This window comes from Lepidochelys olivacea (genome assembly GCF_965140295.1).
Source record: "Lepidochelys olivacea isolate rLepOli2 genome assembly, chromosome: 6".
NCBI classification, from domain to species: Eukaryota; Metazoa; Chordata; order Testudines; family Cheloniidae; genus Lepidochelys; species Lepidochelys olivacea.
Genome location: NC_140416.1, coordinates 14191622 through 14218908, shown reverse-complemented (window position 1 = coordinate 14218908; position 27287 = coordinate 14191622). Strand labels below are relative to the sequence as shown.

The 27287-nt window shown below is 48.4% G+C and overlaps 1 protein-coding gene across 1 annotated transcript in view; it reads right to left on the bottom strand.

The window, feature by feature from the left end:
• Nucleotides 1-337: 337 nt before the first annotated feature.
• The window catches only part of LOC311522776 (NACHT, LRR and PYD domains-containing protein 3-like), a 120448-nt gene continuing 93498 nt past the window's right edge, over nucleotides 338-27287 (bottom strand). Inside the window, exons 5-6 of the mRNA XM_084632243.1 lie at nucleotides 7104-7274; nucleotides 338-642 (exon numbers count right to left, since the gene is read on the bottom strand). Coding sequence (XP_084488369.1) covers nucleotides 543-642; nucleotides 7104-7274 — 271 coding nt within the window. The 3' untranslated portion in view covers nucleotides 338-542. The remainder of the gene's footprint in view (nucleotides 643-7103; nucleotides 7275-27287) is intronic.

The following is a 27287-nucleotide window of genomic DNA, read 5'->3' as shown; positions in this document are numbered from 1 at the left end:
CTAACTTTGCCTTAGCTTAACATACAGGATATGGCCTGTAGGTCTCTTGCATTACAGCCAAACTTACCTTAATATAAATTTATAAACCTAATACAATACATCAAATACTTAAACTATAAGAAAAGATATATATATATGTATGCAAGCAAGCAGGTTAGTGCTACAAGCTGCACGACAGTTCCCCTTTGGATCCAAGGATGGCTCTTGAGTCGCCCCACTGCACTGACAGGGAGGTTACCAGACCCCTCCATCTCATAAGCCCACATCTCTCCCTCCCCCAGGCCCTGATCCCCTTCCTCCCTCCTGCTTCCCCACTCCCCCCACACAAAAAACCAACTACCCCATTGCACAGTCAGACTAGAGCAAACCCAGCCCCTACTCCTAAGCCTTGACTATCTCTACCCAGCCCCCTGCCACAGATGTTGACGTGCTGCTGGAGTCCCCGGGGCTGGCAGAGTTTAATTTTAACAGGGGCAGGTGTTCTCCCGCTCCCCCAGCTGCTCCTTTAGCCAGTGGCAGAGCAGCCAGGTCAGAGCTCCCACTCACCAGCTCCCCTGTATCTGTATGACCAGGTCAGGTTTTGTGTCTTTCACAGCATCCAGCTCTGCCCACATTTCTTCACGGAAATACATTTTGTCCAAGCTGTGGGGAAAACAGGGAAGGAAAAGGACGTATTAACTCTCTCTGCAGACACAACATCTGCGCCCACAGCCCCTGTGAAGCCCAGCGCTGCACCCACAGGATCTGTGTCACTGTCACGGCCCTGCCTGCTCATCTCTCCGCCAGCAGGTGCCTGTCCCGTGGGGGAGGGGAGGAGAAGGGCTTGTGCAGTCTGTAGCCTGGCCGGCTCCCCCCACACCCCACTCACCCTGGGAGCTCTGGGCAGGGACAGCAATGTCCTTTCCGCACGTAAAGGGCTGGATTGTGCAGCCCTTGCTCAGGGCGGGGAGCACTGACTGACACGGACAGTCCCATGGATCGCTGTGGGCTACTCAGCGCTCACAGGGAGCAGGGGCTGCAAAATCCAGCTCAGAGAATCTCTCCATGGAAGCAGCCTGATCTCAGCTCTCATTGTTGCGTGGGCACCTCATGCCCCCCCTCCCCTCAGTAACACAGCTCTTGAAGGGGCTGAGTCTTTAGCAGCTGTTGTGGGGCTGCAGACTTGGTCTGACACTGCTGAAATGCAGGTGGGAGCTCAAACTCCACCCCTGCTGCAGGAAGACAGGAACATTTCACTTACTCTTGTATTTACTGTTACAGCCAGTTCAGAAGAATGTGGTTTGTCTGTCTGCAGCCAGTTTGGGAGAGCAGGAGCCAGTGCTCCAGTTCAGAGCATGCTGCTCGTGATGCTGATAAAGCAAGTGCCAGCTCTGGCCAAAGCCATAGGCATCAGCTAAGAACTGACAAACTCATAGCTGGAAGCCAGACCAGCTGACTGGTATTTTAGCATAGTTCAAAGGAGATGTTAAATGTATAAGAATGGGTTTAGTATTTAAACTTCATGAAAATCTGGTGGGATGTAGCATGCATTGTTTTCACTTATCTGTACCCTGTTCTAATGGAATAGCAAATGTTTGCATTGAATATGCCTTTGTAAGGAAGTAACTCATCAAACAAGAAAGAAGCTGTGTGTAATGCAAATTAAGAACTCTAACAGACAGGGCCGGATTTACACCTTACACACCCCTAGGCACAGCATCTTCAGCGCTCCCCCCCACCCAGATAGCCCCCTCCACAGACCCCCAACACAACTGCCCAGAACCCTACATACCACCCCCCAACACACTGCTCAGCACCCACCACACAACTCCACCACCTCAATTGCCCAGTGCCTCCTACAGATACTCAACTGTCCAGTGACTCAACATACAAAGACCTCCCCCACAACTCGCACAGCGCCCAGCAACTCCCACAAGCCTCCCACTGCTCAGCACCACCCAACTCCCTCAATGCCCAGCCCCCTCCCCACAAGCCCCCTCAGAGACCCACTTTCCTTTGCCCTCCCCGCCAGCCACACTCACCAGCCCCACTGGGAGATGACTGTATCTGTCGGGCTGAGCTGGCAGCAAGGCCGGGGCTGGTTGGGGATCGCTCTGGCCCCTTGGGAACAGCGATCAGCCAAGTTGGAGCAGGAACAGGAGCGGGACCTACCCAGGCCAGGCTCCCTCAGGACCCACTTGCCTGGCATGGCCCCCTGTGTTGGTCTGATGAGCTCTTCCCCTGGCACAGGGGGCTGCTTTGCCTTCCCTGCTGGCAGGAGTGCTTCAGCAGGGCTGCGTAGGGCCATGCCCCCCGACCCCCCAGCTTCCCCTGCTGGGGCCCGGGAGTGGCAAACTTTTAATTTTTAGGTGCCCCTAGAATGACTGCTCCATGAGGCATGCGCCTACTGTGCCTAATTGGAAATCCAGCCTGATTAACAGAAATGTCTTAATCCTGTGCATTGAAAGCAGATGGTCACTGTGTGTGAGATCAAAGATCCGTCTCTAAGTGCATTCCTCTTTTCCCGCCAAGAAAAAAAGAACCTATTTACAGGCCATCTCATCCACTTGGTTTCTGTGAGCAGCAGCTATAAATGTGGACACAAGGAAAAATTCTTCATCTTTTGACTGATTGAATTCTTATTTTTATTCTCATTTTAGTTACCACTAGTAGTGTCCACTCCCACACATGCCTCCTTCCTGCTCTGTACATCTTCTAAAGTTCTGCTCCTTTTGTGCTGAATTGTAATGTGATCCAACTGGTTCTCTGTTCTGTGATTTGTTCACCTCCATCTCTGCTACCTTTTGAAATTATAGACTGTAACTCACCTGTACATATATCTTTACCTGCTTTAACCTCTCCGTAACTTCCATTTCTTTTTCTGGGGGTGTTTCTACACAGGAATGGAAGCCTAGGGTTAGTGGAACTTGAGTCACCTGACCTGTGTCTGGAAACCCTGAGCTTGAGCATCTACTCTGCAGTTTAACCCTAGGTTAAGAATTTTCTGACCGGTGCTTGAACCTAGGACTCTGGCACCCACACTGCTGTGCACAGACCCCAGTCAAAGTAACCCTATCCCAGAGTGCCTAGCGCCCACTCCCCCTTCCAGTATCAACACTCAAGCCCTAAGAATGTGTTGCACTCTACTTACTGCCCACCCTATTTCCTAACTGTGACGGTGCTGTCGATGGGACTCAGGTGCCCATAAGGACACACGAGTACCGAAAATGCATAATTAGCGCCCTTGGTGGCTGTCTCAATGGAACGACTGCAGTTTGTGAAGATACTGAACTACCATCTAATCTGAGAACTGGGCTCTCCACCTCTAGGCTGAGTCACACTGGCAGGAAAATGCCCATGTACTCCTGTTCTGAGGAGAATTAGGACGTCAGTCTCCAGGGCTGTCAAACTAGTCAAATGAAACTTTGCAATTCTTAATTTTTAAAGTGCAACGTTCAATGAAGGTGGTTTTGTGCGGTTGTTATTATTATCTATTTTTGTTTTGAAGTTTGACATAAAATGTAGGTTTCAGAGGAAACCTGGCTGCTGCTGGCTATGGAGCAGTGAAGTGTATCCCTAGGGCTTGGGGTGCAGTGTGCTCCACCATCCTGCTACAGCCAGGGAGACAGGGACAAGGGATCCCTGGGAGTCTGTGGGGAAGTTTTGGGGCTGGCTCCCTCTCAGCTCAGCATGGCTGGGGGAGGGATGACCCCCAACATCCTGGCAGCCACAGGCACTAACTTTATTTCTCCCGGTCAATGATCCACCTCTCCCCACCCCCCCTCCAATAGGGCCCACCCTGGCAAGTGATGGGTGACCAGCCGCAGGTCACGGAACCGCTATGGCTGGTGGGTGCTGAGCACCCCCTATTTTTTAATGTGGGTGCTTGAGCCCCAGAGCACCCATGGAGCCAGTGCCTATGCTGGAAGCTGGGAGCTGCCTCCCACCTGTCAGCATTGCTCCCTGCTTCAGGCAAGCTCTGCAGAGCAGCGAGGAGGAGCCATAGACAGAGCTACCACTGCAGAAGGCTATGGAGAGTTTCAGGGCTGGCTCCCAGTTGCTGCCCTGACAGTGAATAATGCCGAGGTGCACCTACACACACAGCCGCAGGGAGTTCCAGGGGGCCAGAGAGCAGAGTGGGGACCAAGCGGCTGCCCTGTAGGGATGGGGAACAGCTGGGTGTTAGGGGTCATCCTCCCCGGGCCGTGCTGAACTGGGAGCTCTGCCCTCCCTGGGGCTGTTTGTGCAGGGGCACCTGGGCAGCATGCACCAAAATCTGGCTGTGCTCTTGGGACCAGGAAGCAGCTCTCCTTGCAAAAAGTTTCTTCTGATCAGTCTCCATTGAAAATCCTGCAGGCTCTCTGACAGTGTGCTGGCAGACCGCTGTTCAGCAGACAGTGGGTTAACGCTGATCTGAGCTGCTGCCGTTTGCAAAGGGCGATGTGGCTTCTGTTTGTAACAGAGTGCAACAGACTGCACCACCCATTGTCCGCACAGACAGGACTAAGGAAGTTGCCCCAAGGAACTCTGGGATACATCTGGAGGGACCCGAGTCAAGTAGGGGCCACATGCACAGAGGAAAGAAACAGGGCTCGGACCCTAGGTCCCAGCTTAACATGGGCTCGGACGCTCCAGTCCTGCAGGGTCCTGGACCCTAGGTTTGAATCCTAGATTAACACAATTGATGTGTGGACACAAGGGCAGTTAGGCTTGAGCCTAGGCTTATATTCCTGTGTAGATATACCCTTAGTAATGAATCTCTCAATAGCTTACTATAGGATTGGATGCCAGTGTCTTTGGTGTGAGATCTAGGACGCAAATCGCCCTTGGTGAGTGACTTGTCTTTTGGAAGGTGTCCACGCTTCCAAGTCCCCCCCAGACAGCTTGACAGTCCTGGTCTAAGGAAAGGGATGTGCAAGTGTAACCCACCTTACCTAGAATGACTCTGTCCCTCTCTAATGGCTGGACCACATGGAAGAGTTGTGCTAAAATCACCAGAGTTTGCAATACTGACAGTTCTCCACCCCGACCTGAAACCATGATGAAAGGCAAAAACTTGCACATTTTCCCTTATTCACAGTGGCTGCCATCTCCTATTACTCCCAATGAGGCTCAAGCCAGCAATATGGCTGCCATTTCCTTATAGTCCATCTGCTTGTGGAAGTCAGGCTGCCCTTCAGAAAGTTGGCTGCCACCTCCCGCTGTTTACAATGAGATCGAAGCCATGCCCACAGGCAAAATGGCTGCCACTCTGTTTTGGGGGCTATACAGGGCACAGGGACTGTGAGGTGCTTCAAGGACAGTGCTAAAAGTAGATGGAGCAAGTGAGGGGGAGCAGAGCATTGGGGGGAAGAAGGAGACAGATTTAGTGGTGCAGGAAAATGGGCTGCAGGGCGATGTGCGGGACGGAAGGGAGAAGATTGAAGGGGGCTCTGGAGGAAGAGGAGGAGTATTTACGGGGTGGAGCACTGTCTAGTCTCTGGCAGAGACGTGGTGGTTGGGGGAAATCAGGGAAATGCTGCTTCTTGGAAAAGGCTAAAACAATCGCATAGTATATGTACTGTGACTTTATCACTTATACCAGGGGTGGGGAACCATTTTTGTATCAGGGGCCATTGACCCACTGAAAAAATTAATGGTGGGCCACACACATTGAACTCACTTGCCCGTGGGGGCTCGGGGCTTCCCACCTGTGGTGGGATGAGCCAGTGCTCGTAGCTCAAGCCCCGGAGGGGCGCTGAGATTCAGGGCTCCCCCACACACACACACGGTGGGACAAGCTGGCGCTATCAGCTCCAGCCCCTCGGGGGTGGGGGTGCTGAGGCTCAGGGCTTCCCACCTGTGGTGGGATGAGCCAGCACTTGCAGCTCCAGTCCTGCGGGCAGGAACCCCTGAGCCTCCCCGGCGCCCCCCACGGGGCTGGAGATGTGAACGCTGTCTTGCCCCGCTGCGGGGGGAAGCCCTGAACCTTGGTGTGCCCCCCGGTGGGTGAGTTGAACGTGTGCGGCCTGAGGGCCAAATGAAAATGAGCAAGGGGCCGGATCCGGTCCATGAGCCATAAGTTCCGCACCCCTGACTGATATCTTTATATGAATAAGTTTCAAGTTCTTTAATATATATATCTGTAACTCATCAACCCTAACAAGAGTGTAAGTTGTATGTGCAAGTGTGAGGTCAGTGGTCCTTGAACTATTTACGATCCAGCCTTTCTTTTATCCAAGGAAATAAATTTGGAGGGGAGAAAGTCAAGACGGTGACTGGAAAGGGATAGCAGTTCCTCTACGTGATGGATGAGGAGAAATTAAATGCAGTCTCCATCTGTGCAACCAGGGAGAGGCATGAATTTCTGTGTACATTAACGATTGATTTTTCAACCTGATATCATCTCACACGCATCAGCAAAGGAGTAGAGGGGAGTTTATGAGTCAAAAGGGAGACGAAAAAAACACACCACAATTAGATTTTTTTTTGAAGTCTCATGATTTTCAGGGGGCTTAACTCATGATTTTGGAAGTCTTAATGTTTGCAGTCCTGGGTTGTTGGGTTTTTTGGGTATAAAATAATTGTGTCTGTAACATCAAAATATGCCGCATCTGGGATTTGCTCAAAACCACTGGGCTCTGTCCTCGGCTGCACCAACTTCACACTCTGCGCTGATGAGGAGACTGAAGAAACTGGTTATAAGCCACCTCTGCACTCAACCTGATCCTGGGCCAGGTGGGGGACAAAACGGCCTCTGGTCTAACACAGAGGAACCTCAGGGCTGCCCCAAATTACCCCAGATGCTGTGCTGGCCTAGAAGAGGTGGAGCACTGTGCACTCTGCCCTGGACATACAGCTCCACGCTCCTCCACACCCCCTACGTAGAGGCAGGGCGATGTAGGGAGTGGGTGATACAGAGTTCTCTGTACCTGCTCTCTGTCACCAGAGGTTAATCCTGAGTCAGGGGGATCCTTAGCTGCCCCTTTAGGGCAGCTGCCCAGCTGCTGTCTCTGCTCAACAGGGGCTGAAGCCTGAGTCCACTACGTGCCCTGTAGGATGTTGTGATCCTCCCTGGTACCCGGAGTTGACTCACAACATCAGTGTTACCAGGCACAGACGAAAGGGAGCCGGCTGCTACTTACTGTAGATTCTGTAGTTTGCAGTTCGGGTGTTTTAGCCCCTCACACAGCAGCCGCACTCCGGCCTCTCCCAGTTCGTTATACCCCAGGTGCAGCTCTGTCAGGCTCCGGCTGGTTCTGAGAACAGCAGCGAGATCCCCGCAGCCAGCGGCTGTGACACGGCACCACTTCAAGCTGCAGGAGAGAGAAAAGCAGAGAGGGGGGATCAATGCGTGAATGGGGCTCGTGACGGCTGCTCTGACAGGTGGCCCCACCCACCAGCCCCTCTGTCTGACCAATCAGCATCCAGAATGAGTAAGACGTCCTGTTACAGACTCTGTCCCGAGTCCCACCCCTTATCCAGTGAGAAACCAGCAGCGGGTGGGACTTCCTGTCTAAACTCCACCCCTTGCCCTTTGCCCTTCACCAATCAAAAGTGAGAATGGCCTAGACACTTCAAATCTCTGCCACTGACCAATGAGGAAGAAGGTTTGGGGTAAGACTCCTTCCTAAGCCCCGCCCCCTCGCCCTTTCCCTTAAAGTTGCCCTTTAAGTCCTGCCCACTCAGGTCTGGACCAGTCAGGCTGGACTTGGCACTGATCAGCCCCGGGATGGTGCGACCCAATTGGAGCAGCCCCATCGCTCCAGGGAGGCTGTAGGGGGAGCCCCCTCCCCAGGCAGCTGGGCCAGGCTCAGAGCAGGAGGAGCTGGGAGATCCTGACCCTCCGCGCCCCCGGCACTAGCTCTGCTGCTCCCTTGGAGGACACAGACGCCTCCTGTGTCTGCCCCCAGCTCTGAGCCTCAGGCCTGGGGAGGGGAGGCAGCTGCGAAGCCCAGCACTGGCAGCGTCACACCCACCTTCCTCTGAGACCAGGGACCGAAGCGGGGGAGACAAAGAGGAGAAGATCCCCCTGGCAGGGGGTTTCCCAGGGTGTGGGGAGGGAAGAGCCCCTGAAAAGGGGGCAACTGTGTGAGCCTGTTGGCAGGGCCTGATCCAGAGTCTCTGGTGAGGTTATAAAAGCAGAAGTTCTGTTGGTTTCTGTAACCCCCCTGCAGAGCCTGGGCTCCTAATGGAGCTGCCAGCCAGCTGAGTGGGTAACCATGGCAGCAGGTTATAACCATGTGCACTTCAAGGACCACCCGCAAGTACGGCTGTCTTTGTCCTCCTTCAAGGCTTCATAATGAGCCCCCTGCACACCCAAACATGATCCCACTCCCATCTGCTAAATCTTGCACACACGTCGAGAAACCCCTTCCACCAGAGCTGTCACCTGCACGGCCTCCTTCATCACCTCCTATGCCTTAAAATATTGTTACTCTGCCCAATGGGGAAGTGCGATGGGACCCCCGGGGTGCAACCTGTGACTGTGGGACCGCTGTGCCCCCTTTACTCTCTATTCTGGGGTGTCTGTCACAATGCCAGACTGGTGGCAAGCAGCAAACCCCTGCAGGAGCTGTTACCCCTCAGTACAACTGCGTGTGGAGCCCCACACCCAGCTAGATTGCGTGAATGCTCCCAGAGCCACTCATGAACCACAGAGAAAGGCATCAACCAAATCCCCCCAGCTCCAAGAGTTGTAGTTTAGGAATATACCGTCTTGCACTGCTGAAGACCCTTTCTTGAGAAATGTCAGTTTATTAATTGGAAATTAAATGGAAAGTGGATAATACACCAGCCTTTGTAACCTGAGCAGATTTCCCAAGCACTTCAGTCAAACTCACTGGTAAAAATAAACATTAAACTAAGTTGATTGATTACAAAAGGTCAATTTTAAGTGATTAGAAGTGATAGGCAAAAAGTCAGAGTTAGTTACCAAAGAAAACAAAACAAGTGCACAGTCTGAACCTTAAACCTGTAAGACACCAGGTAGTATTTAGAGCAAGCAGTTTTCTCACCCCACTGGATGTTAAAGTTCATAATACACAGGTTTCACCCTGGAAACCTGGGTCTGTCCCCTCTGTTGGAGTCTACAGTGCGTCTTTGTTGCTTGCACTGCAGGTGGGGGAAGGAAAAAAAAAGGTGACGCATGGGGCCACTGGGTTCTGTTTTATACCCTCAGTCCATGTGCTTAGAGACCACAAGTCCAGGCCCGTCTGGTGGGCGTTGCTGAGTCACCAGGCAAGGTTGAGCCATTCCCCTGGTGTGTCCTTGTGCAAGTGAGTCATTGAATTGTAACTCCCTTGCTGGACAATGCGGTTAATGGATGTTCGACACCCGCATGGGCGTTGGGTACACCCCTGGTTAGTGCCTTTGGGGAGCTAGTATCTGGGCACTTTCCAAACCCCCAGCATATTTTAGTGACAACCAGACAATTCTCATAACTTCATATGCATTAATGATATACAAATTTAGATGGAACAATGGGTTTCAGCAGATCATAACCTTTCCCATAATACCTTCCATGGAATGCTTTGTATGCAATATCACAATTATATACAAATGATGAATTTGGGGGTTACAGGGTGCTCCCCCAGGGTGTAGAGTGTCACAGGAGGGAAATCTCTACATTTGGGAGAGAAAAAAGCCCCTGAATTTGTACAAGAGAGAGAAGCCCCCATGACTTAGGGAGCCCCTAGAGTCTGTAAGGCTTTGTAGAGCCCCCAAGGTATTTTGAAGGCAGGAAAAGAGGAGCCTGCAATGGAGGGAGGGGGAGAGATTCTAAGACTGGGTCGAAGAGGGGGAGAAAAAACCCAAAGGTTTATGTGGGAAGCTGAGGGCATGAACCCTAATTTGGAGAGGGGTGAAGAGAAGAGGGCATCCAAGTTGAAACAGAAGAGAAGAACCCCACAAGATTTAAAGCTGAGAGAAAGAGAAAGAGAGAGAGAGAGAACACACCTGAGAAGGTGAGGAGAAAGAGAGTTCATCATTCCTGAGCTCAGAGGCAAGAATAACCTGATTTTTCTTTCTAAGAAAATGTTAAGTGTAAAATAAGTTTTCAGTCCTGATTTAACTATAAATCTGAATGCAAACTCAATCCTAGTGCTGCTCATGCTCCTCCATACATTCTCCCATTGACTCAAGTTGAGGCTGAGTTTTAGAATATAGTTGTGTGTGCATCTATTGGCAAATAATCATATCTATTTAGGGTCTTGTGGTTTTAATGCACCTCTATATTAACAATATGTAATTTGAGACATTAGAAAGTTATTCTAGTGCAGAACTCCAGATGAACACCAGGAATGCTCTAATTATTCTAATTGTGTAGAATTTTGCCTTTGAAATGTCTGAAGACCTTCAAATATACTGGAAATGGCACCTGACATTTCACAAATATTTGGAAGATGGCCACCCTCCTCCTCCAGGCAACTCTACCTGGATTTTGTTTTGCCTCTTCATAGCTTTCACATGTTTGTTTGAGTCTGGTTCGGTCAGTAGTCAGAGCTTTTTGAATTTTTCTGACACACTTCAACAAATCACGCATATCATGGTCAGAAAATCTATCAGTAGTACTGGCCCTAATTTTTAAATGCTGATTGTTAAGTAGCTCTACTTTAATAAACCATAACCATATAAAAGAGAAGTCGTGTCCAATCCAAAAAGCACATTTCTGAGCCCAAAAAACACAAGCGAATGAGCACAGTTCTCTGCAGGAGAAAGGAGGCTCTTGTAGTTAAAGCCCTGGATTAGAACTCAGAGATCTGTGGTTCGGCACTTGGCTCTACCACCCACTCCCTCATGTGACTTTGGGCAAGTCACTCTATCTTTATGGGTCTCAATTTTCCATCTGAAAAATGGGAAAAATCATATTCCTTCCCCCATCCTTTGTCTTTCTGGTCTCTTCTAGCAGGGTGATGCTATAGTTAAAGTTTAGACCAAGTTTCTGTTTAAAATTCAACTCTTCTAACTGTTTTAAAATCCACATGGCAACTCAGATTGCCTTGAAAGTTGGTGAGACTCATGAGCGCCTGGGATTCTGTAAGTGTTCCAAACTTTTAGATGTTTGACCAAGTTGTTTCCAAAATACGGTCTCAGGGAAAAAAACAGCTTTTGTTAAAGGTGACAGCTTTCAGCAGCCTTTTTGTGCTCACAGGGTATGTCTACACTGCAGTTAGACACCCACGATTGGCCTGTGCCAGCTGATTTGGGCTCCGGGGATCAGGTTCTGAGGTTGTTGAATTGCAGTGTAGACTTCCAGGTTCTGGCTGCCAACCCAAGCTCTGGGATCCTCTAACCTCAAAAGTCCTAGAGCCCAGGCTCCAGCCAGTGCCCGGAAACCTACAATGCAATTAAACAGCCCTCGCAAGCCCAAGTCAGCTGGCACAGGCAGCCACGTATTTTCAATTGCAGTGTGGACATGCCCACAGAGAGTGATCAAACCAGGGCTCAGATCATTGCGCCAAGTTGCCCAGTGCTCAAGGGTTCCTCCAACAGAGAGTCTGGCACCCACCCGCCCTGTGGAGAAAATCAAATTAAAACTTTATTTGAAACATATTTTGCTTCTCTATATTACAGTATCAGAAGCCTCCCCTTCCAAATGACACTCTAAATGGATGAAACTGATCCCGTGTGGACAGAAGAGTGAACAGGATTGTTAGCCTTTACTATTCTACATCAGCTGCATAGCTCAAAGGAATAGTCAGTCATCTTTTGATCCTGACCCCAAGTCAGTTTGACCTCCCACTTGGGGAGACATTTGGAAAAGGCAGGATAGCAGATTGCTAAACTGTGTGTCTGGGGAGAGTGTTATTTTGGGGAAATAGTTACGTGAATGCTTGCTGGCAAGGAGGAGCATTTTAGGGGTGCAGAAGTGGGGGAATAGAGGGGAGAGGGATTTGGGACTGCATTGAGGGAAGGGGATAAATGGGGATGGGTGGCAGAGGAGGTTTAGGGGCTGAAGGTCTCAGGGAGGGCGAAGGACACATAGGGATGAGTGGCAGGGTGCTTGGGGAGACAGGGGTGCCTGTCACCCCCACATTTTTCCCTTTGGTATGTGCAAGGATTTGGGGTGTCTGAGACCCATCCCTATCAGGTCATGTGAGCCAGGTGTTGGAGGGCTTGCATTTCTAAGGGTGTCTGAGTCCTGCTCCCTCCATGTGTGCCAGGATCAGGGGAAGCCCTGCCCCTCTGGGTGGGCATTTAGAAGAGGCATGCTGGGAGCAAGCACCAAGAACACACTGTTGAGACTGGGGTGAGAAGCTGGGCACGAGTACAATATGATAAAACTGTCAAGGTTTCGGGCCATAGAGCACGGATGAGATTTCTCTCACTGGCCCTGTTAGCAGCACATTGCAAACATCTCAAATCATGACCATTATCCCCTTTCCGCTATAGCAAAATATACAGGAGGCAGAGAGCACTGAGAGCTCACAAAGCAACCATGTGGCCTTGTGGAAAAACCACTGGCCTGGGACTATTCCTAGCTCTGCCACTGGCACTGAGCGAGCTTGGGTTAGCCATTTCATCTCTCTGTGCCTCGATTTCCCATCTGTGAAATGGGGATACATGATGTAAAGATCTTTGAGAGTGACAGATGAAAAGCACGATATAAAAGCTACATCTTTTGATTATTACCTAGCCACAGAAGCATAGCAGCTGCAAACCTAGGTGACAACCACCGACAAACATTTCTCTGTTTAAAAAACGAGCAAATTAAGTGGCAAGTAACTTAGATAACATGGAGTCAAGGCTGCCTGGTGACAGCTTGTGCCCTTCCAGAATGCTGAGTTCAGCGAAACTCAAACTTCTCAAACCAGTAATCACAGAGTTAAGGTAAATACACAAACAACCTTAACTCTGCCCTCTTTGAGCGATGGCGCAATGTGCCACAAACTGGCATTCTGCCTTTTCATCGTGATGCAGAGGCTCTACCTGCACTTGCCTGACACTCAAACACTGAGCCTACTCTCCTGACAGAATACCACACTGGTAAAGTTTAACCTCTTCATACCCTTTTCCAATCCCTTTCCACTTGCACACAGGATACACCCTAACCCTATGTCTTCCCCTTCCCATCATTCAATGTACAGACTGCACTCATATTCCCCACCTCACGACTGACAATACCCATGGCAAGAAGATCCTAGTGCCCTGCTACCTACACGACCTACTCAGTTCTGTACTGAAATGATGCCAGACGGGAACCTCAAGGTACACATACGTCTCTTTCCTTTGATAACACACAAGCAGACGCAGACTCAAATCACCTCATATCACAATCCCAGCTATCCCAAGCTTTATCCCGATTTATTCATCCATCATTCAATAGAGTTGCACTTAACACCAAGAACGTTTTGCCAGCTCGGGGTGGGGGGAAGTTAAGGATGCGTGAACATTTACCTTAACTCTGAAATTTGATTTTTGCTGAACTCCACATACAGGAAGGACACGGGCTATAAATGGGCAACAATTAACTCTGTGTTAATGAAGTTTTCTACCATTTAATTTAGACTGTAGGATCTTCCAGGCAGAGACTGTCTATGTGTATTGTTGCTCCTGACACCAGTGTCCAGTTCTGACTTCGGTTTTACCCCTCTCCTGAGTGGCAGTATGTGTCCAAGGCCTTGCAGATCAGAGGAGAAATCAGTGACAAGGAGTCTGGGTACACTCGAAGTGCACCTGTAACTCTTCTGTAGCTCACTCAGCTCCCTCTCTCCCAAAGCTGTGTTTACATAAAACCTTCCATAACTGAAACACTGCATGTCTCCCCAAGACTGAAAGGTTGCTTACATCTGAAACAAAAAGAATTGGGACACCTGTAACAGTGCCACCTGGGGGCACCTGCCATAACAACATAACCCGTGCCTAGCATAGTGAGACCCTGATCTCAGCCAAGGCATTTTACCACTATTGCAATTCACTAATAAATAATACTACAACTCCTGTAAATAAAATGTGGAATTGATTCTGCCACCACCTGAGTTGTTTGTGGTTGACGGGATGAACAGAGGAGCTCATTGGAGCAACTTTTCATTGAGATATTGGAATCCAAACAGGAGACCCCCTGTGATGGGTTTGGTCACAGAGACCCCCTTGGAACTGTCACCTGACATGCTGAATTTACCTATGAGCCCTTTTTCTCTGCCAGTTTGGGCCTCCAGAACCCTACCTTGTTGAGCCAGACACGCTAGCCTGCTGCAACACAGACTCAGGGTCTGAACCACGCCCCCAAAGCTGCAGACTTAACTAAAAACAGCTCAGCAAGTATTCCTGTCTCCAGCACCCAGACACCCAGCTCCCAGTGGGATCCAAACCCCAAATAAATCCTTTTTATTCTATATAAAGCTTGTACAGGGCAAACTCATAAATTGTCTGCCCTCTATAACACTGATACAGAGATTTGCACATCTGTTTGCTCCCCCAGGTATTAATCACTTACTCTGGGTTAATTAATAAACAAAAGTGAGTTTATTAAGTATAAAAAATAGGATTTAAGTGGTTCCAAGTAATAACAGAACAAAGTAAGTTACTAAGCAAAACAAAACAAAACACGCGAGTCTAACCCTAATACATTAAGAAACTGAATTCAGGTAAAACTCACCCTTAGAGATGTTTCAATAAGCTTCTTTCACAGACTAGACTCCTTCCTAGTCTGGGCCAAATCCTTTCCCCTGGTACGGTCCTTGTCACTTCCAGCTCAGGTGGTAACTAGGGGATTTCTCATGACTGGCTGCCCCCTTTGTTCTGTTCCACCCCCTTTGATAGCTTTGGCACAAGACGGGAATCTTTTGTCTCTCTGGGTCCCCACCCCTCCTTCTCAATGGAACCTGATACATCCATTCTACCCTGTGCCCAGGGTTCCTGCATGGACAGGTCTCCCATAATGCAGCCTCCATCCACCGATGATGCCTCATACCTGTTGGTCAGAGGAGAGTCCACATTGCACTAGGGCAGATGTAGACCTCCAGGGAGTCTGGCTCATAGAAGTATGATGACCCGAGATACAACTCCCATAAGGCAATGTGCAAATAGGGACATACAGTTGAATGAAACGTTTTGGGTCAGTTCAACAAAAAAATATTCTCACACAAAGTTTCTATTTTGTGGAAGCTGCATTTTCCTTCAGGAAATCATTCCAGTGGTAAATTCTTGACCAGCTCTAGACAATTGTCTGCACATGTCATTAGCTGTCAGAGCAAATTCTTCTTCTTTAAGTATTGGATCATAAAATGTACATGATCAAGTAACAAATTCAGTTACTGCTACAGACCTGTAGGTCTCGCTCCTCAGGAGGGAACAGGATGCTGCAGTTGCACTGAGCAGGGGGATCTGCTGCAGCGTTGTGACTCCAGCAGCCAAGGGGAGGGGTGGAAAATGGATGGAGTGGTACATACTCTGAGATGGGAAATCACTGACAGTGGGTGGGTGGGTGGCGGGTGGTCTTTGATAGCAGGTGATAGTTCCTGTCTGGTGCAGGCTGTGTAGTGAAGAGTGGCACCTCCTGATCATCAAGAGGGAAGAGAAGGAAGAGGCTAAACAACACGGATGGTGGGAATAAAAGGATAAAACAAACAGCGCTGAGATGAGTCCTATCCACCTACAAAGTGATAGGGAGAGCTCTGAGACCTTGATAGAGGCCTGGTGGCAGAAGCACCTCAGCCCTCTAGGCACCATATTTGATGTTCTGGGGACAAAAAAGGGGAACTTGCATTGGAGGTTCGTGGCATTAACCCCAAAACTCCAGTGAGGGACAGCAGCTGGTGCAACAGGAGACTGATTTTGCGGCTCACTCTGCTCATGCTTTTCCAGAGGGCTCAGCATCCAACGTGCAGATCCTTTGAAAATCTGGTGGGAAGTGTCACAATGGGAGCTGCTGGGTGCTGAGCAACTTTACAAATCTGGCCTCAAGTCCTCAGAGTTGCCCAGAACCTCAGAGGCCTGGGATGGGGCTTCTACCTTAAAAGCAGAAGAAAAAGAGCAGAAATGTATTGAAAGAGAAAAAGGAAGAGCCACAGCTTTCCCCAAAAGATTTAGTTTTTTATAATGAGTCCAACATTGGCACCTGCCCTGTTTATAACTGTAAACACACAGCTCCATCCCCAACAGGCTGCACTTCAAAGGGTTTTTCTTCAAACTGGTGGAGGCTCTCAGCTGAGAGCACATTCAGCCCCATGTCTGGGAACATCAAAGGCAGAAGCCACCATGGCTGGGGCTGAAGCTTAAACCCAAGCTGAGCATTTCTGCTCAGTTGGGGAGGTTTAAATCTTCGGAGTCCTGGGGTCTCTTTGTTTTTATTAGTTATATTTAGGAAAATTCAAGGTGGCAAAAATTATTAGAATGATCCAGAGTTCAGGATTGGGCACACTGCCGCGTGGCACGGGGCTGCCACGTACGGGCTGGGTTCCAATCCTGGAAACAGAGCGGTGAAGTCGCACCTGCACAGTGTGGCTCTGCGTGCCGGAAGATGGTGCTCATGACGGAATTGTGAGTTGAGAGCTGGATAAAAAAGTCTGCTGTAGTTTGCCCACTCCAGTCTATAGTCTCTGATCTCACTTTTGACCCCGGCCAGTCCCTGGATCTCATTGACAGTGCCACCGTTGGCTCAAGCCCATCTCTACACCTAGCTGCAGCCTACACCCCAACCACTAGGCCTGCTGTTCAGAGGCACCGTCTGATACCCTTGCTCTGACCCAGTATAGCCATTCTTATCTTCTACTGTCTCTGTCTCTCCCACCAGCCCAATTGTACAGATATTGATCTCAAAAGCCCAAAGAGTTAAAGGTGTCTATAAACTCTCTGCCCAACATTAAACAGCGATAGGAAGGTTTGGGGTTATTTTAAACAGAGGCCTTTTGTATTAGTCAGTTATTTGGCAAACAGCCAAAAGCATTCATTCCAATTAGAAGTTTAGGATTAAATACAAGAAAGAACAAGAAATCAAAACAGTCCCTTATATTGAAAATATGGCGGAGTAATTATGCAAAGCAAACTCAGTCAAAACCTTTGAAATCTTTCTTCTTTCGGAGGCAAAATATCAGAGTCTCTTATTTTCAGAACAACCTTTTCTTGATGAAAAGGAAAGGAGTAATTTTACTATCAGTTCTGATGTATAGAAGGCATTTACTTACCTTTTTTTTAACAGACACAGGGTGGAAGAGAGATGGGATAGAAAAGATGGGTGAAATAAGGGTTTTGTGGATGTTTTTGGAGCACCGTATTGCCGATTATTTATGTGTGGATGCTTTTTGGCTGGCAAGTCGACCATGACACCTGCTGCTTGGATCCTAGTTTACGATCTGGTTAGGGATGTTATCTGAGCGGATCTTTTCTTCTTAGACAAGGCAGGCTTGGATGATAGTATAGCTGACTTCAGGATTTGATGAAAAGACAAAAGAGTAAGAGAGAGAACAGAAGGAAAGAACATGGGGCGGCAGAAAAGAACACAACAAATAAAGGGAGAACAATGCCAGTTCTTATGTGCTTCTGCAGCGCTGGTAGTTACATACGCCAGTGCTGGGCTGAGGACTGGACGCCAGTTCATATTCGCAGGTGAAAACAAAGTTACTCCAATGAGTTTAAGGCCAGCCGGACTTCCTCTCAGGGAGAAAGTCCTTTAGATGAGCCGAGATGAGTTGCAGTGCTGGCAGCTTGGGGGATGAGCTGGGATGCAAGGTGGGATGGGAGATGAGAGCGGGAGCTTATTTGAAGTGATCTGAATATTTTCCCCCCCAAAGTCTCTTTTTAAGGAACCCCAAAATAGGAAAAGCGGGCATCATAGTTCATCCCCCTTATCATTTTGTCCACTAAGTAGGCCTAATATCCATCACACCAGTTTCTGGCTCCACATCATGTGTTTTCACAAGCATAATTTCAAAAGTCCTTGGATTATATGAACCTGGCCTTTTGGGTTTAGATTAATCTATTTTCTCTATGTGGTTTTCTTGCACCTCTGACAAGACTCAATGTTGTAAACAGTTTGGCCTGTTTTTCGTGGTTATTGTAACATCTTATGGACTCTCCCATGCTTTTTACATCACAGCTCACAATGGGGGTACAGCTCCTAGGCCTAATAATTGCACCTGCTCCCAGCTGTGACCATCAGGCCTGGGGAGAGGAGGCAGCCGCCAGGCCCAGAACTGGCAACATCACACCCACCTTCCCACTGAGACCAGGGATCAAAGTGGGGAAAGACAAAGGAGAAAAGAACCTCAGAGGAAGCATGATCCCTGATATTTGGGGAGAGAAGAGCCCCTGAGAGGGGGTGACCATGTGAAACTTTTGGCAGGGCCTGTTTCACACTCCCTGTTGAGCTTATAAAAGCAGAAGTTCTTATGGTTTCTGTAATGCTCCAGCAGAGTCTGGGCTCCTGATAAAGCTGCCAAGCATCTCAGTGGGTATCCATGGGAGCAGGCCGACTATGAGCATGTGCACCTCAGGGACCAACCCCAAGCATGACTGTCCTTGTCCTCCTTCAAGGCCTCACAGGGAGCCCCCTGCACACCCAAGCATGAGCCCTCCCCACCCCCAACACCTTCCAAATTCTGTACACACATCCAGACACCACATCCACCAGAACTGTATACGGTAGTGACTCCTCCATCACTACAGTTGCCTTGAAAATATGGTCATCCGACTGAAGAGGGAGCAGAGCCCCCAGCATCTGGGAGAGTAAAAGAACCACTGAATTTGTACAAGGGAGAGAAGCCCTCAATCCCTGGCTGAGCCCAGAAGTTCTGTATGGGAGAATAGAGCCCCCAAGATATTTTGGAGGCAGGATGAGATGAGCCCCCAGTGGGGTGAGGGACTCTAAGGTTGAGGTGAATATGGGGAGAAAAATGCCATAGGTGTATGTGGGAAATTGGGGAGCTAAGCCCTAACTTGGGGGACAGAGGCTGGGGAGAGAAGAGGGTATTCAAGATAAAGTGATGGTGAAAATCCCCATAAAATTTATAGATAAAACAAGAGAGAAGACACCGTAGCAGATGAGGAGAAAGAGACCTCAAAGTGGGGAGAAAAAATTTAAGGGGAAAGAAGGACATATTTTTCGTTGCATACGAGAAACTGAGGATTTTCTGGACAGAACTCAGGATAGGCTTCTAGGGGCACAAAGCTCTAAAGATATAGAGCAGGTTGCACAGAGAAGCCAAGAGGCCAGTGAAGAAGCTTGGCAACATGTGACCTCCAGAAGAGGTAAGCGGAATGTCCGGGTTCCAGTAACACAGACACAGGTAACTAACCGCTTTCATGTTCTCTCCACAGGTATTGTTGCGGAGAGTGGACCAGATGATATGTCTGGGGCGAGAAAGCAGAAGGAGACTCCGCTGGTTGGAAGGCATGAGATGCTATGTCCTGAGGTTGGGGGTTCCACGACCACCACTCCCAAGAGGAGAAGGCGGGTGGTGGTGGTCGGGGACTCTCTCCTCCGGGGGACTGAGTCATCTATCTGCCGCCCTGACCGGGAAAACCGAGAAGTCTGTTGCTTGCCAGGGGCTAAGATTCGCGATGTGACGGAGAGATTGCTGAGACTCATCAAGCCCTCGGATCGCTACCCCTTCCTGCTTCTCCACGTGGGCACCAATGATACTGCCAAGAATGACCTTGAGCGGATCACTGCGGACTATGTGGCTCTAGAAAGAAGGATAAAGGAGTTGGAGGCGCAAGTGGTGTTCTCGTCCATCCTCCCCGTGGAAGGAAAAGGCTTAGGTAGGGACCGTCGAATCGTGGAAGTCAATGAATGGCTACGCAGGTGGTGTCGGAGAGAAGGCTTTGGATTCTTTGACCATGGCATGGTGTTCCATGAAGGAGGAGTGCTGGGCAGAGACGGGCTCCATCTTACGAAGAGAGGGAAGAGCATCGTTGCCAGCAGGCTGGCTAACCTAGTGAGGAGGGCTTTAAACTAGGTTCACCGGGGGAAGGAGACCAAAGCCCTGAGGTAAGTGGGAAAGCGGGATACCAGGAGGAAGCACAGGCAGGAATGTCTGTGAGGGGAGGGCTCCTGCCTCATACTGGGAATGAGGGGCGATCAACAGGTTATCTCAAGTGCTTATATACAAATGCACAAAGCCTTGGAAACAAGCAGGGAGAACTGGAGGTCCTGGTGATGTCAAGGAACTATGATGTCATCGGAATAACAGAGACTTGGTGGGATAACTCACATGACTGGAGTACTGTCATGGATGGTTATAAACTGTTCAGGAAGGACAGGCAGGGCAGAAAAGGTGGGGGAGTAGCACTGTATGTAAGGGAGCAGTATGACTGCTCAGAGCTCCGGTACGAAACTGCAGAAAAACCTGAGTGTCTCTGGATTAAGTTTAGAAGTGTGTGCAACAAGAGTGATGTAGTGGTGGGAGTCTGCTATAGACCACCGGACCAGGGGGATGAGGTAGATGAGGCTTTCTTCCGGCAGCTCACGGAAGCTACTAGATCGCATGCCCTGATTCTCATGGGTGACTTTAATTTTCCTGATATCTGCTGGGAGAGCAATACAGCGGTGCATAGACAATCCAGGAAGTTTTTGGAAAGCGTAGGGGACAATTTCCTGGCGCAAGTGCTAGAGGAGCCAACTAGGGGGGGTGCTTTTCTTGACCTGCTGCTCACAAACCGGGTAGAATTAGTGGGGGAAGCAAAAGTGGATGGGAATCTGGGAGGCAGTGACCATGAGTTGGTTGAGTTCAGGATCCTGATGCAGGGAAGAAAGGTAAGCAGCAGGATACGGACCCTGGACTTCAGGAAAGCAGACTTCGACTCCCTCAGGGAACGGATGGCCAGGATCCCCTGGGGGACTAACTTGAAGGGGAAAGGAGTCCAGGAGAGCTGGCTGTATTTCAAGGAATCCCTGTTGAGGTTACAGGGTCAAACCATCCCGATGAGTCGAAAGAATAGTAAATATGGCAGGCAACCAGCTTGGCTTAATGGTGAAATCCTAGCGGATCTTAAACATAAAAAAGAAGCTTACAAGAAGTGGAAGGTTGGACATATGACCAGGGAAAAGAGTATAAAAATATTGCTCGGGCATGTAGGAATGATATCAGGAGGGCCAAATCGCACCTGGAGCTGCAGCTAGCAAGAGATGTCAAGAGTAACAAGAAGGGTTTCTTCAGGTATGTTGGCCACAAGAAGAAAGCCAAGGAAAGTGTGGGCCCCTTACTGAATGAGGGAGGCAACCTAGTGACAGAGGATGTGGAAAAAGCTAATGTACTCAATGCTTTTTTTGCCTCTGTTTTCACTAACAAGGTCAGCTCCCAGACTGCTGCGCTGGGCATCACAAAATGGGGAAGAGATGGCCAGCCCTCTGTGGAGATAGAGGTGGTTAGGGACTATTTAGAAAAGCTGGACGTGCACAAGTCCATGGGGCCGGACGAGTTGCATCCGAGAGTGCTGAAGGAATTGGCGGCTGTGATTGCAGAGCCATTGGCCATTATCTTTGAAAACTCGTGGCAAACCGGGGAAGTCCCGGATGACTGGAAAAAGGCTAATGTAGTGCCAATCTTTAAAAAAGGGAAGAAGGAGGATCCTGGGAACTACAGGCCAGTCAGCCTCACCTCAGTCCCTGGAAAAATCATGGAGCAGGTCCTCAAAGAATCAATCCTGAAGCACTTGCATGAGAGGAAAGTGATCAGGAACAGCCAGCATGGATTCACCAAGGGAAGGTCATGCCTGACTAATCTAATCGCCTTTTATGATGAGATTACTGGTTCTGTGGATGAAGGGAAAGCAGTGGATGTATTGTTTCTTGACTTTAGCAAAGCTTTTGACACGGTCTCCCACAGTATTCTTGTCAGCAAGTTAAGGAAGTATGGGCTGGATGAATGCACTATAAGGTGGGTAGAAAGCTGGCTAGATTGTCGGGCTCAACGGGTAGTGATCAATGGCTCCATGTCTAGTTGGCAGCCGGTATCAAGTGGAGTGCCCCAAGGGTCGGTCCTGGGGCCGGTTTTGTTCAATATCTTCATAAATGATCTGGAGGATGGTGTGGATTGCACTCTCAGCAAATTTGCGGATGATACTAAACTGGGAGGAGTGGTAGATACGCTGGAGGGGAGGGATAGGATACAGAAGGACCTAGACAAATTGGAGGATTGGGCCAAAAGAAATCTGATGAGGTTCAATAAGGATAAGTGCAGAGTCCTGCACTTAGGACGGAAGAATCCCATGCACCGCTACAGACTAGGGACCGAATGGCTAGGCAATAGTTCTGCGGAAAAGGACCTAGGGGTGACAGTGGACGAGAAGCTGGATATGAGTCAGCAGTGTGCCCTTGTTGCCAAGAAGGCCAATGGCATTTTGGGATGTATAAGTAGGGGCATAGCGAGCAGATCGAGGGACGTGATCGTTCCCCTCTATTCGACATTGGTGAGGCCTCATCTGGAGTAGTGTGTCCAGTTTTGGGCCCCACACTTCAAGAAGGATGTGGATAAATTGGAGAGAGTCCAGCGAAGGGCAACAAAAATGATTAGTTGTCTAGAACACATGACTTATGAGGAGAGGCTGAGGGAGCTGGGATTGTTTAGCCTGCAGAAGAGAAGAATGAGGGGGGATTTGATAGCTGCTTTCAACTACCTGAAAGGGGGTTCCAAAGAGGATGGCTCTAGACTGTTCTCAATGGTAGCAGATGACAGAACGAGGAGTAATGGTCTCAAGTTGCAGTGGGGGAGGTTTAGATTGGATATTAGGAAAAACTTTTTCACTAAGAGGGTGGTGAAACACTGGAATGCGTTACCTAGGGAGGTGGTGGAATCTCCTTCCTTAGAGGTTTTTAAGGTCAGGCTTGACAAAGCCCTGGCTGGGATGATTTAACTGGGAATTGGTCCTGCTTCGAGTAGGGGGTTGGACTAGATGACCTTCTGGGGTCCCTTCCAACCCTGATATTCTATGATTCTATGACCCCAACTGGATTCCAAAGGAGAAAACCCCATCCCCCCAACAGTAGTAAAGGGGTGTTGTATAATTTTTTTAAATGTTACCATCAACATTTGTTATTACGGGTGACTGAACCTGTGATGGGTCGGACCCCCTGGGGCATCACTTGGGGTGCTGAGATACCACTGAACCTACCTTTCTGCCAGCATGGGCGCCCCTTAACTCTGTCTTGTTGAGCCAGGCTCTCCAGACCTCCTCCAGCACAGACGCAGAGAACAATTTCATGAACTTCCATCCACTTTTCCACAGCTGGGCTTACAACTAAGGGAGGACTACCAGGCCCAAATTATTACTAGAGGGGTAATGAAATAACCCCCTTCCCTTCCACCATGATATGTTCAATGGAAGAGATAAGGTTCAGGTGGGTTAAGTGAAGACGCACCATGAAAAGCTGTGAATCTGGGGAGAGACCATTAATGGAATAGGAGATCTCATGGGAAGCAATATGGGAAAGGGGGGAGAATTAATAAAGATGGTGGGCAAGAAAGAGAGAGAATGAATGAGCTATAGAGGGATTGATGGATGGCCAGAAAGGGTTAAGCATCCTGCAGGATAAATGACCCAAATTCAACCTTTAGGGACATACTCTTAGATAATGTTTGTGTTTTTGTATGTTTACATATGTATATTGTTAGAGGTTAACAATATAACCAAACAGTTCCTGTCTATACTGTATTCATCTCTTTGAAGTGTATAGCAAATCATCTGCGAATGATGGGCAATTGTCTTATGCTAATCTGTCTAGCTAATTACCTGTGAGGCTCGGGAGATAGGTCCATTTGGAAGTCTCCAGGATTGCCTATTGGTCTGGGATCCAGGACTGAATGGTCAAGAGGCTGCTAGAAAACTGTATATAAAGACCTTTGGGACCTGATCCTTTTTGATCTCAGATCAGCTTAAGGTTTCATGCAGGGGAATCCTAAGCCATAAGCAGGGCCTCCAAAGGGGAGGGGGAGGAAGGGCAGAGGGGGCAATTGCCTAGGGGCCTGGGTGATTTAAAAGGGCCTGAGGCTCCCGGGGTCACTGCCGTTGCCGTGGTAGCAGCGGCTGGGAGCTCCCTGATGCTTTAAAATTGCAGTGAGGCGCAGCGCGGTGGCAGTGGGGGCAGGCCGCCTGGGGCTCCCTGCTGCTTTTAAATCGTGGGGCTGAAGGGCTGCTGGGGGAGGCTAGCCTCCTAGCCCTGCCCCTTCCGGGGCTCCAGAGCCACATCCCACTTTGCCCAGGGACCCACCCGGCAATTCTGTCTGCCGCCCTGGCCATAAGGATTAAGATCCCAGCCCTAAGGTGGAACACCCTGAATCTGATGTTGGACGTTGGACTCTAACCTATACGCTACATTCTTTGCAACTAGAAAGCTCACCATCTCTACAATGAATCTGATCTCAGAACTGTACTCGTCTGTATGTATACTGATCTCTTTTAACCAATACTCTCTCTCTTTTCTTTTTTAATAACTATCAGTTTAGTTCATAAGAATTGGCTATAAGCGTATATTTGGGGTAAGATCTGAAATATTCATTAACCTGGGGGAGAATGTGTCTGATCCTTCGGGACTGGTAGAACTTTCTTATATGATTAATAAGATCTTCAGTGATCCTCATCATATTTGACTTGGGTGTCTGGGTGGAGTTGCTTTAAGGGAACTGTGCTGTAGGCTTCTGGTAACCAGGAAGGTATTATAGAAGCTGTTATGTGCTGGCTTGGTAAATCTAAGTGTTAGAATAACCACCAGCTTTGGGGAGCCCCAAGTTGAGTAACCTCAGTTTGCTCCCCTGGGACCCCGGCCACAGAGGGAATATCAAGGGATCAGAGGGAAGAAGAAGGAAAAAGGGGAAGATGAAGAGAGAGGTTTAGAGGGGGAATGGCAGAAAAAAGGGAGTTAACACAGACAAGCGAAAGACTGAGGGAAAAGAGAGACAAGCAGAGAGAGAAGGAAAACAAGAAAGAGACAAGAAAATACCCAAGCAAAGAGAAATAAGCAAACAGAGTTTAAAAAAGGGGTGGGGGAGAGGAGAAATAGTGGAACTCAGGGGGTTTTTAAGGTTTTTTGCAGCAAGGTTGAAACCAAAAGGTTGCAATAATATCCACACTCACTGAATGTGGAAAGTCTTTCAAATCACGAGTCAGGTGTCAAAGAGTCTTAACTGAAAGTAGTCACAAATCTGGCTTAAAAATCATGAATTTTTCAACATTATCCTGTAGAAGACAGTATGAGTCTCTGTGATAACGGGTGTTAGACGCCTCACTGGGAATAGTAGAGGACATGTGAGTCCATCGTTTCTGAGATCAGAGGCAGGAATAACTTAGATTTTTGTGTATAACAAAACATTCAGTGTAAATTAAAGAGTTTTTAGTCCTGATTTAACTGTAAATCTTCATGCATACTTAATCATGGAGATGCTACTACCCCTCTCTATATTTTCCTAATCAACCAAAGTTGATGCTGGGTTTTAGATTGCAGTGGTGTGTACATCTATTGGCAAACAATCATATATATTTGAGGTCATGTGGTTTGGGTGCACATCTCCCATAACAGTCTGTGTTTTTTAGTGCAGAATTCAAGATGAATGTTCTTCTTATTCTTAGTGAAAAGAATATTGCCTTTGAAATGTATGAGAAACTTCAAAAATCCTGCATTTGACCAAGTGGGTTATAGCCCACGAAAGCTTATGCCCAAATACATTTGTTAGTCTTTAAGGGGCCACAGGACTCCTCGTTGTTTTTGCTGATACAGACTAAGATGGCTACCACTCTGAACCCGTCAAAAATCCTGGAAATTCTACCTGACATTTCGAAAATGTCTAATAGATGATTATCCTCCACCTCTGGACAGCCCTGTCTGGATTTAGTTTTCCCCCCGCAAAGCTCTTCATAGACTTCATAGGTTTGTTTCAGTCTTGTGTGGTCGGTAATCAGAACTTTCTGAATTTTTCTGACACACTATAGCAAATCACAATGTGTATCATGGTCAGAAAATTCATCAGTAGTACTGGCTCAGATGAATAAACTCTGATTGAGAAGTAGCTCTACTTTAAAAACCTTGACCATATAAAACAGAGGCCATCTCTGTGAAAAGAGCACATTCGGAAACTAGGAAGCACTGGAGAATGAGCAGAGCTCTGTAAGAGACAGGCAAGTCTTGTGGTTAAAGCCCTGGAGTAGCATGAAGGAGATCTGTGTTCTGTTCCTGGCTCTATCACAGACTCCCTGGGTGATTTTGGACAAGTCATTTCATGGGTCTCAATTTTCCATCTGAAAAATAGGAATCATCATTATTCTTTCCCCTCACCCTTTGTGTGTATGGTCAATTTAGACTGCAGGGTCTTCAGGGTAAGGACTGTCTGTGTATATTTTTGTTCTTGCTTCTGACACCAATGTCCCATTTTCACACTAGTGTTACCCTGAGCCAATCAGTAGCAAGTGTTTCGTGTCTGGCAGGTTGGAGGAGAAATCAGAGACATGAAGGCTGGGTAAATTCTAAGTGTAACTTGTTCTATTTACACATATATACCAGTTCTGGAATGACACGGTCACATGGCACACAAGGCAGGCCCCGCTTTCAGAGATCTCAGCCCAGCACTTCCCAAGGAGAAACTCTGCCTCAAGAATGGACGGTAATCAGAGCCAGAGAGCAAAGTCTCCCGCTGCTTGCACAGCTCCCTCTCTCCCAAAGCTACCTACCTTTACACAAAACCTTGCATAACTCAAAAAATTAACACAGCATGTCTCCCCAAGCCTAAAAAGTGGCTTCTGTTCTTCATAAAAAGAACTTGGACGAGGAGTGGCACCTGCCATAACAGCATATGTGGTGCCTAACACAACACACCACAAGACCCTGAACTCAGTGGGGGAATTTTGGCACTACCGTAATACACTACTGAGAAATAATACTACAACCACCCTAAACTCTATGTGGAATTTATTCTGCCCACCACCTGGGGACCAGTGTCTCCAAAGGAAACAATAAGTTGTTGATGGCTGATTTGATGACAAGAGGAGCTCATTGGAGCAACTTTTGGTTGAGACACTGAATCCCAACTAGGAGAGCTGCTCAGGCATGACGGTGGCTGCCGAGCATTACTTGCAGTATCAAAGTGATGGGCCATGAACCATGACTGAAGAACAAGCAGCCAGAACTTCTGCTGACCAAATCAATACTGTATTTGGTGCTGAACAGCAAGAGGCACAGAGTCTCTTCACAGGTAAGTTGTGCTTAAAAATTGTTGAAGAGTTTCTGTAAAAGGGCCACATTTGGTAGCTTGATAGCCAGAGTGTTTGGCTTCCCATCAAAGAGTTGCTGAAACAAGACCCCTTCATGAAAATTGCTTTCTACTGTGAACTAAAAATCCCTTTCACACAAACATAAATCTTTATATTTAGTCTTTTTTGAAAGTGGTCCTGTAAACAAGTCA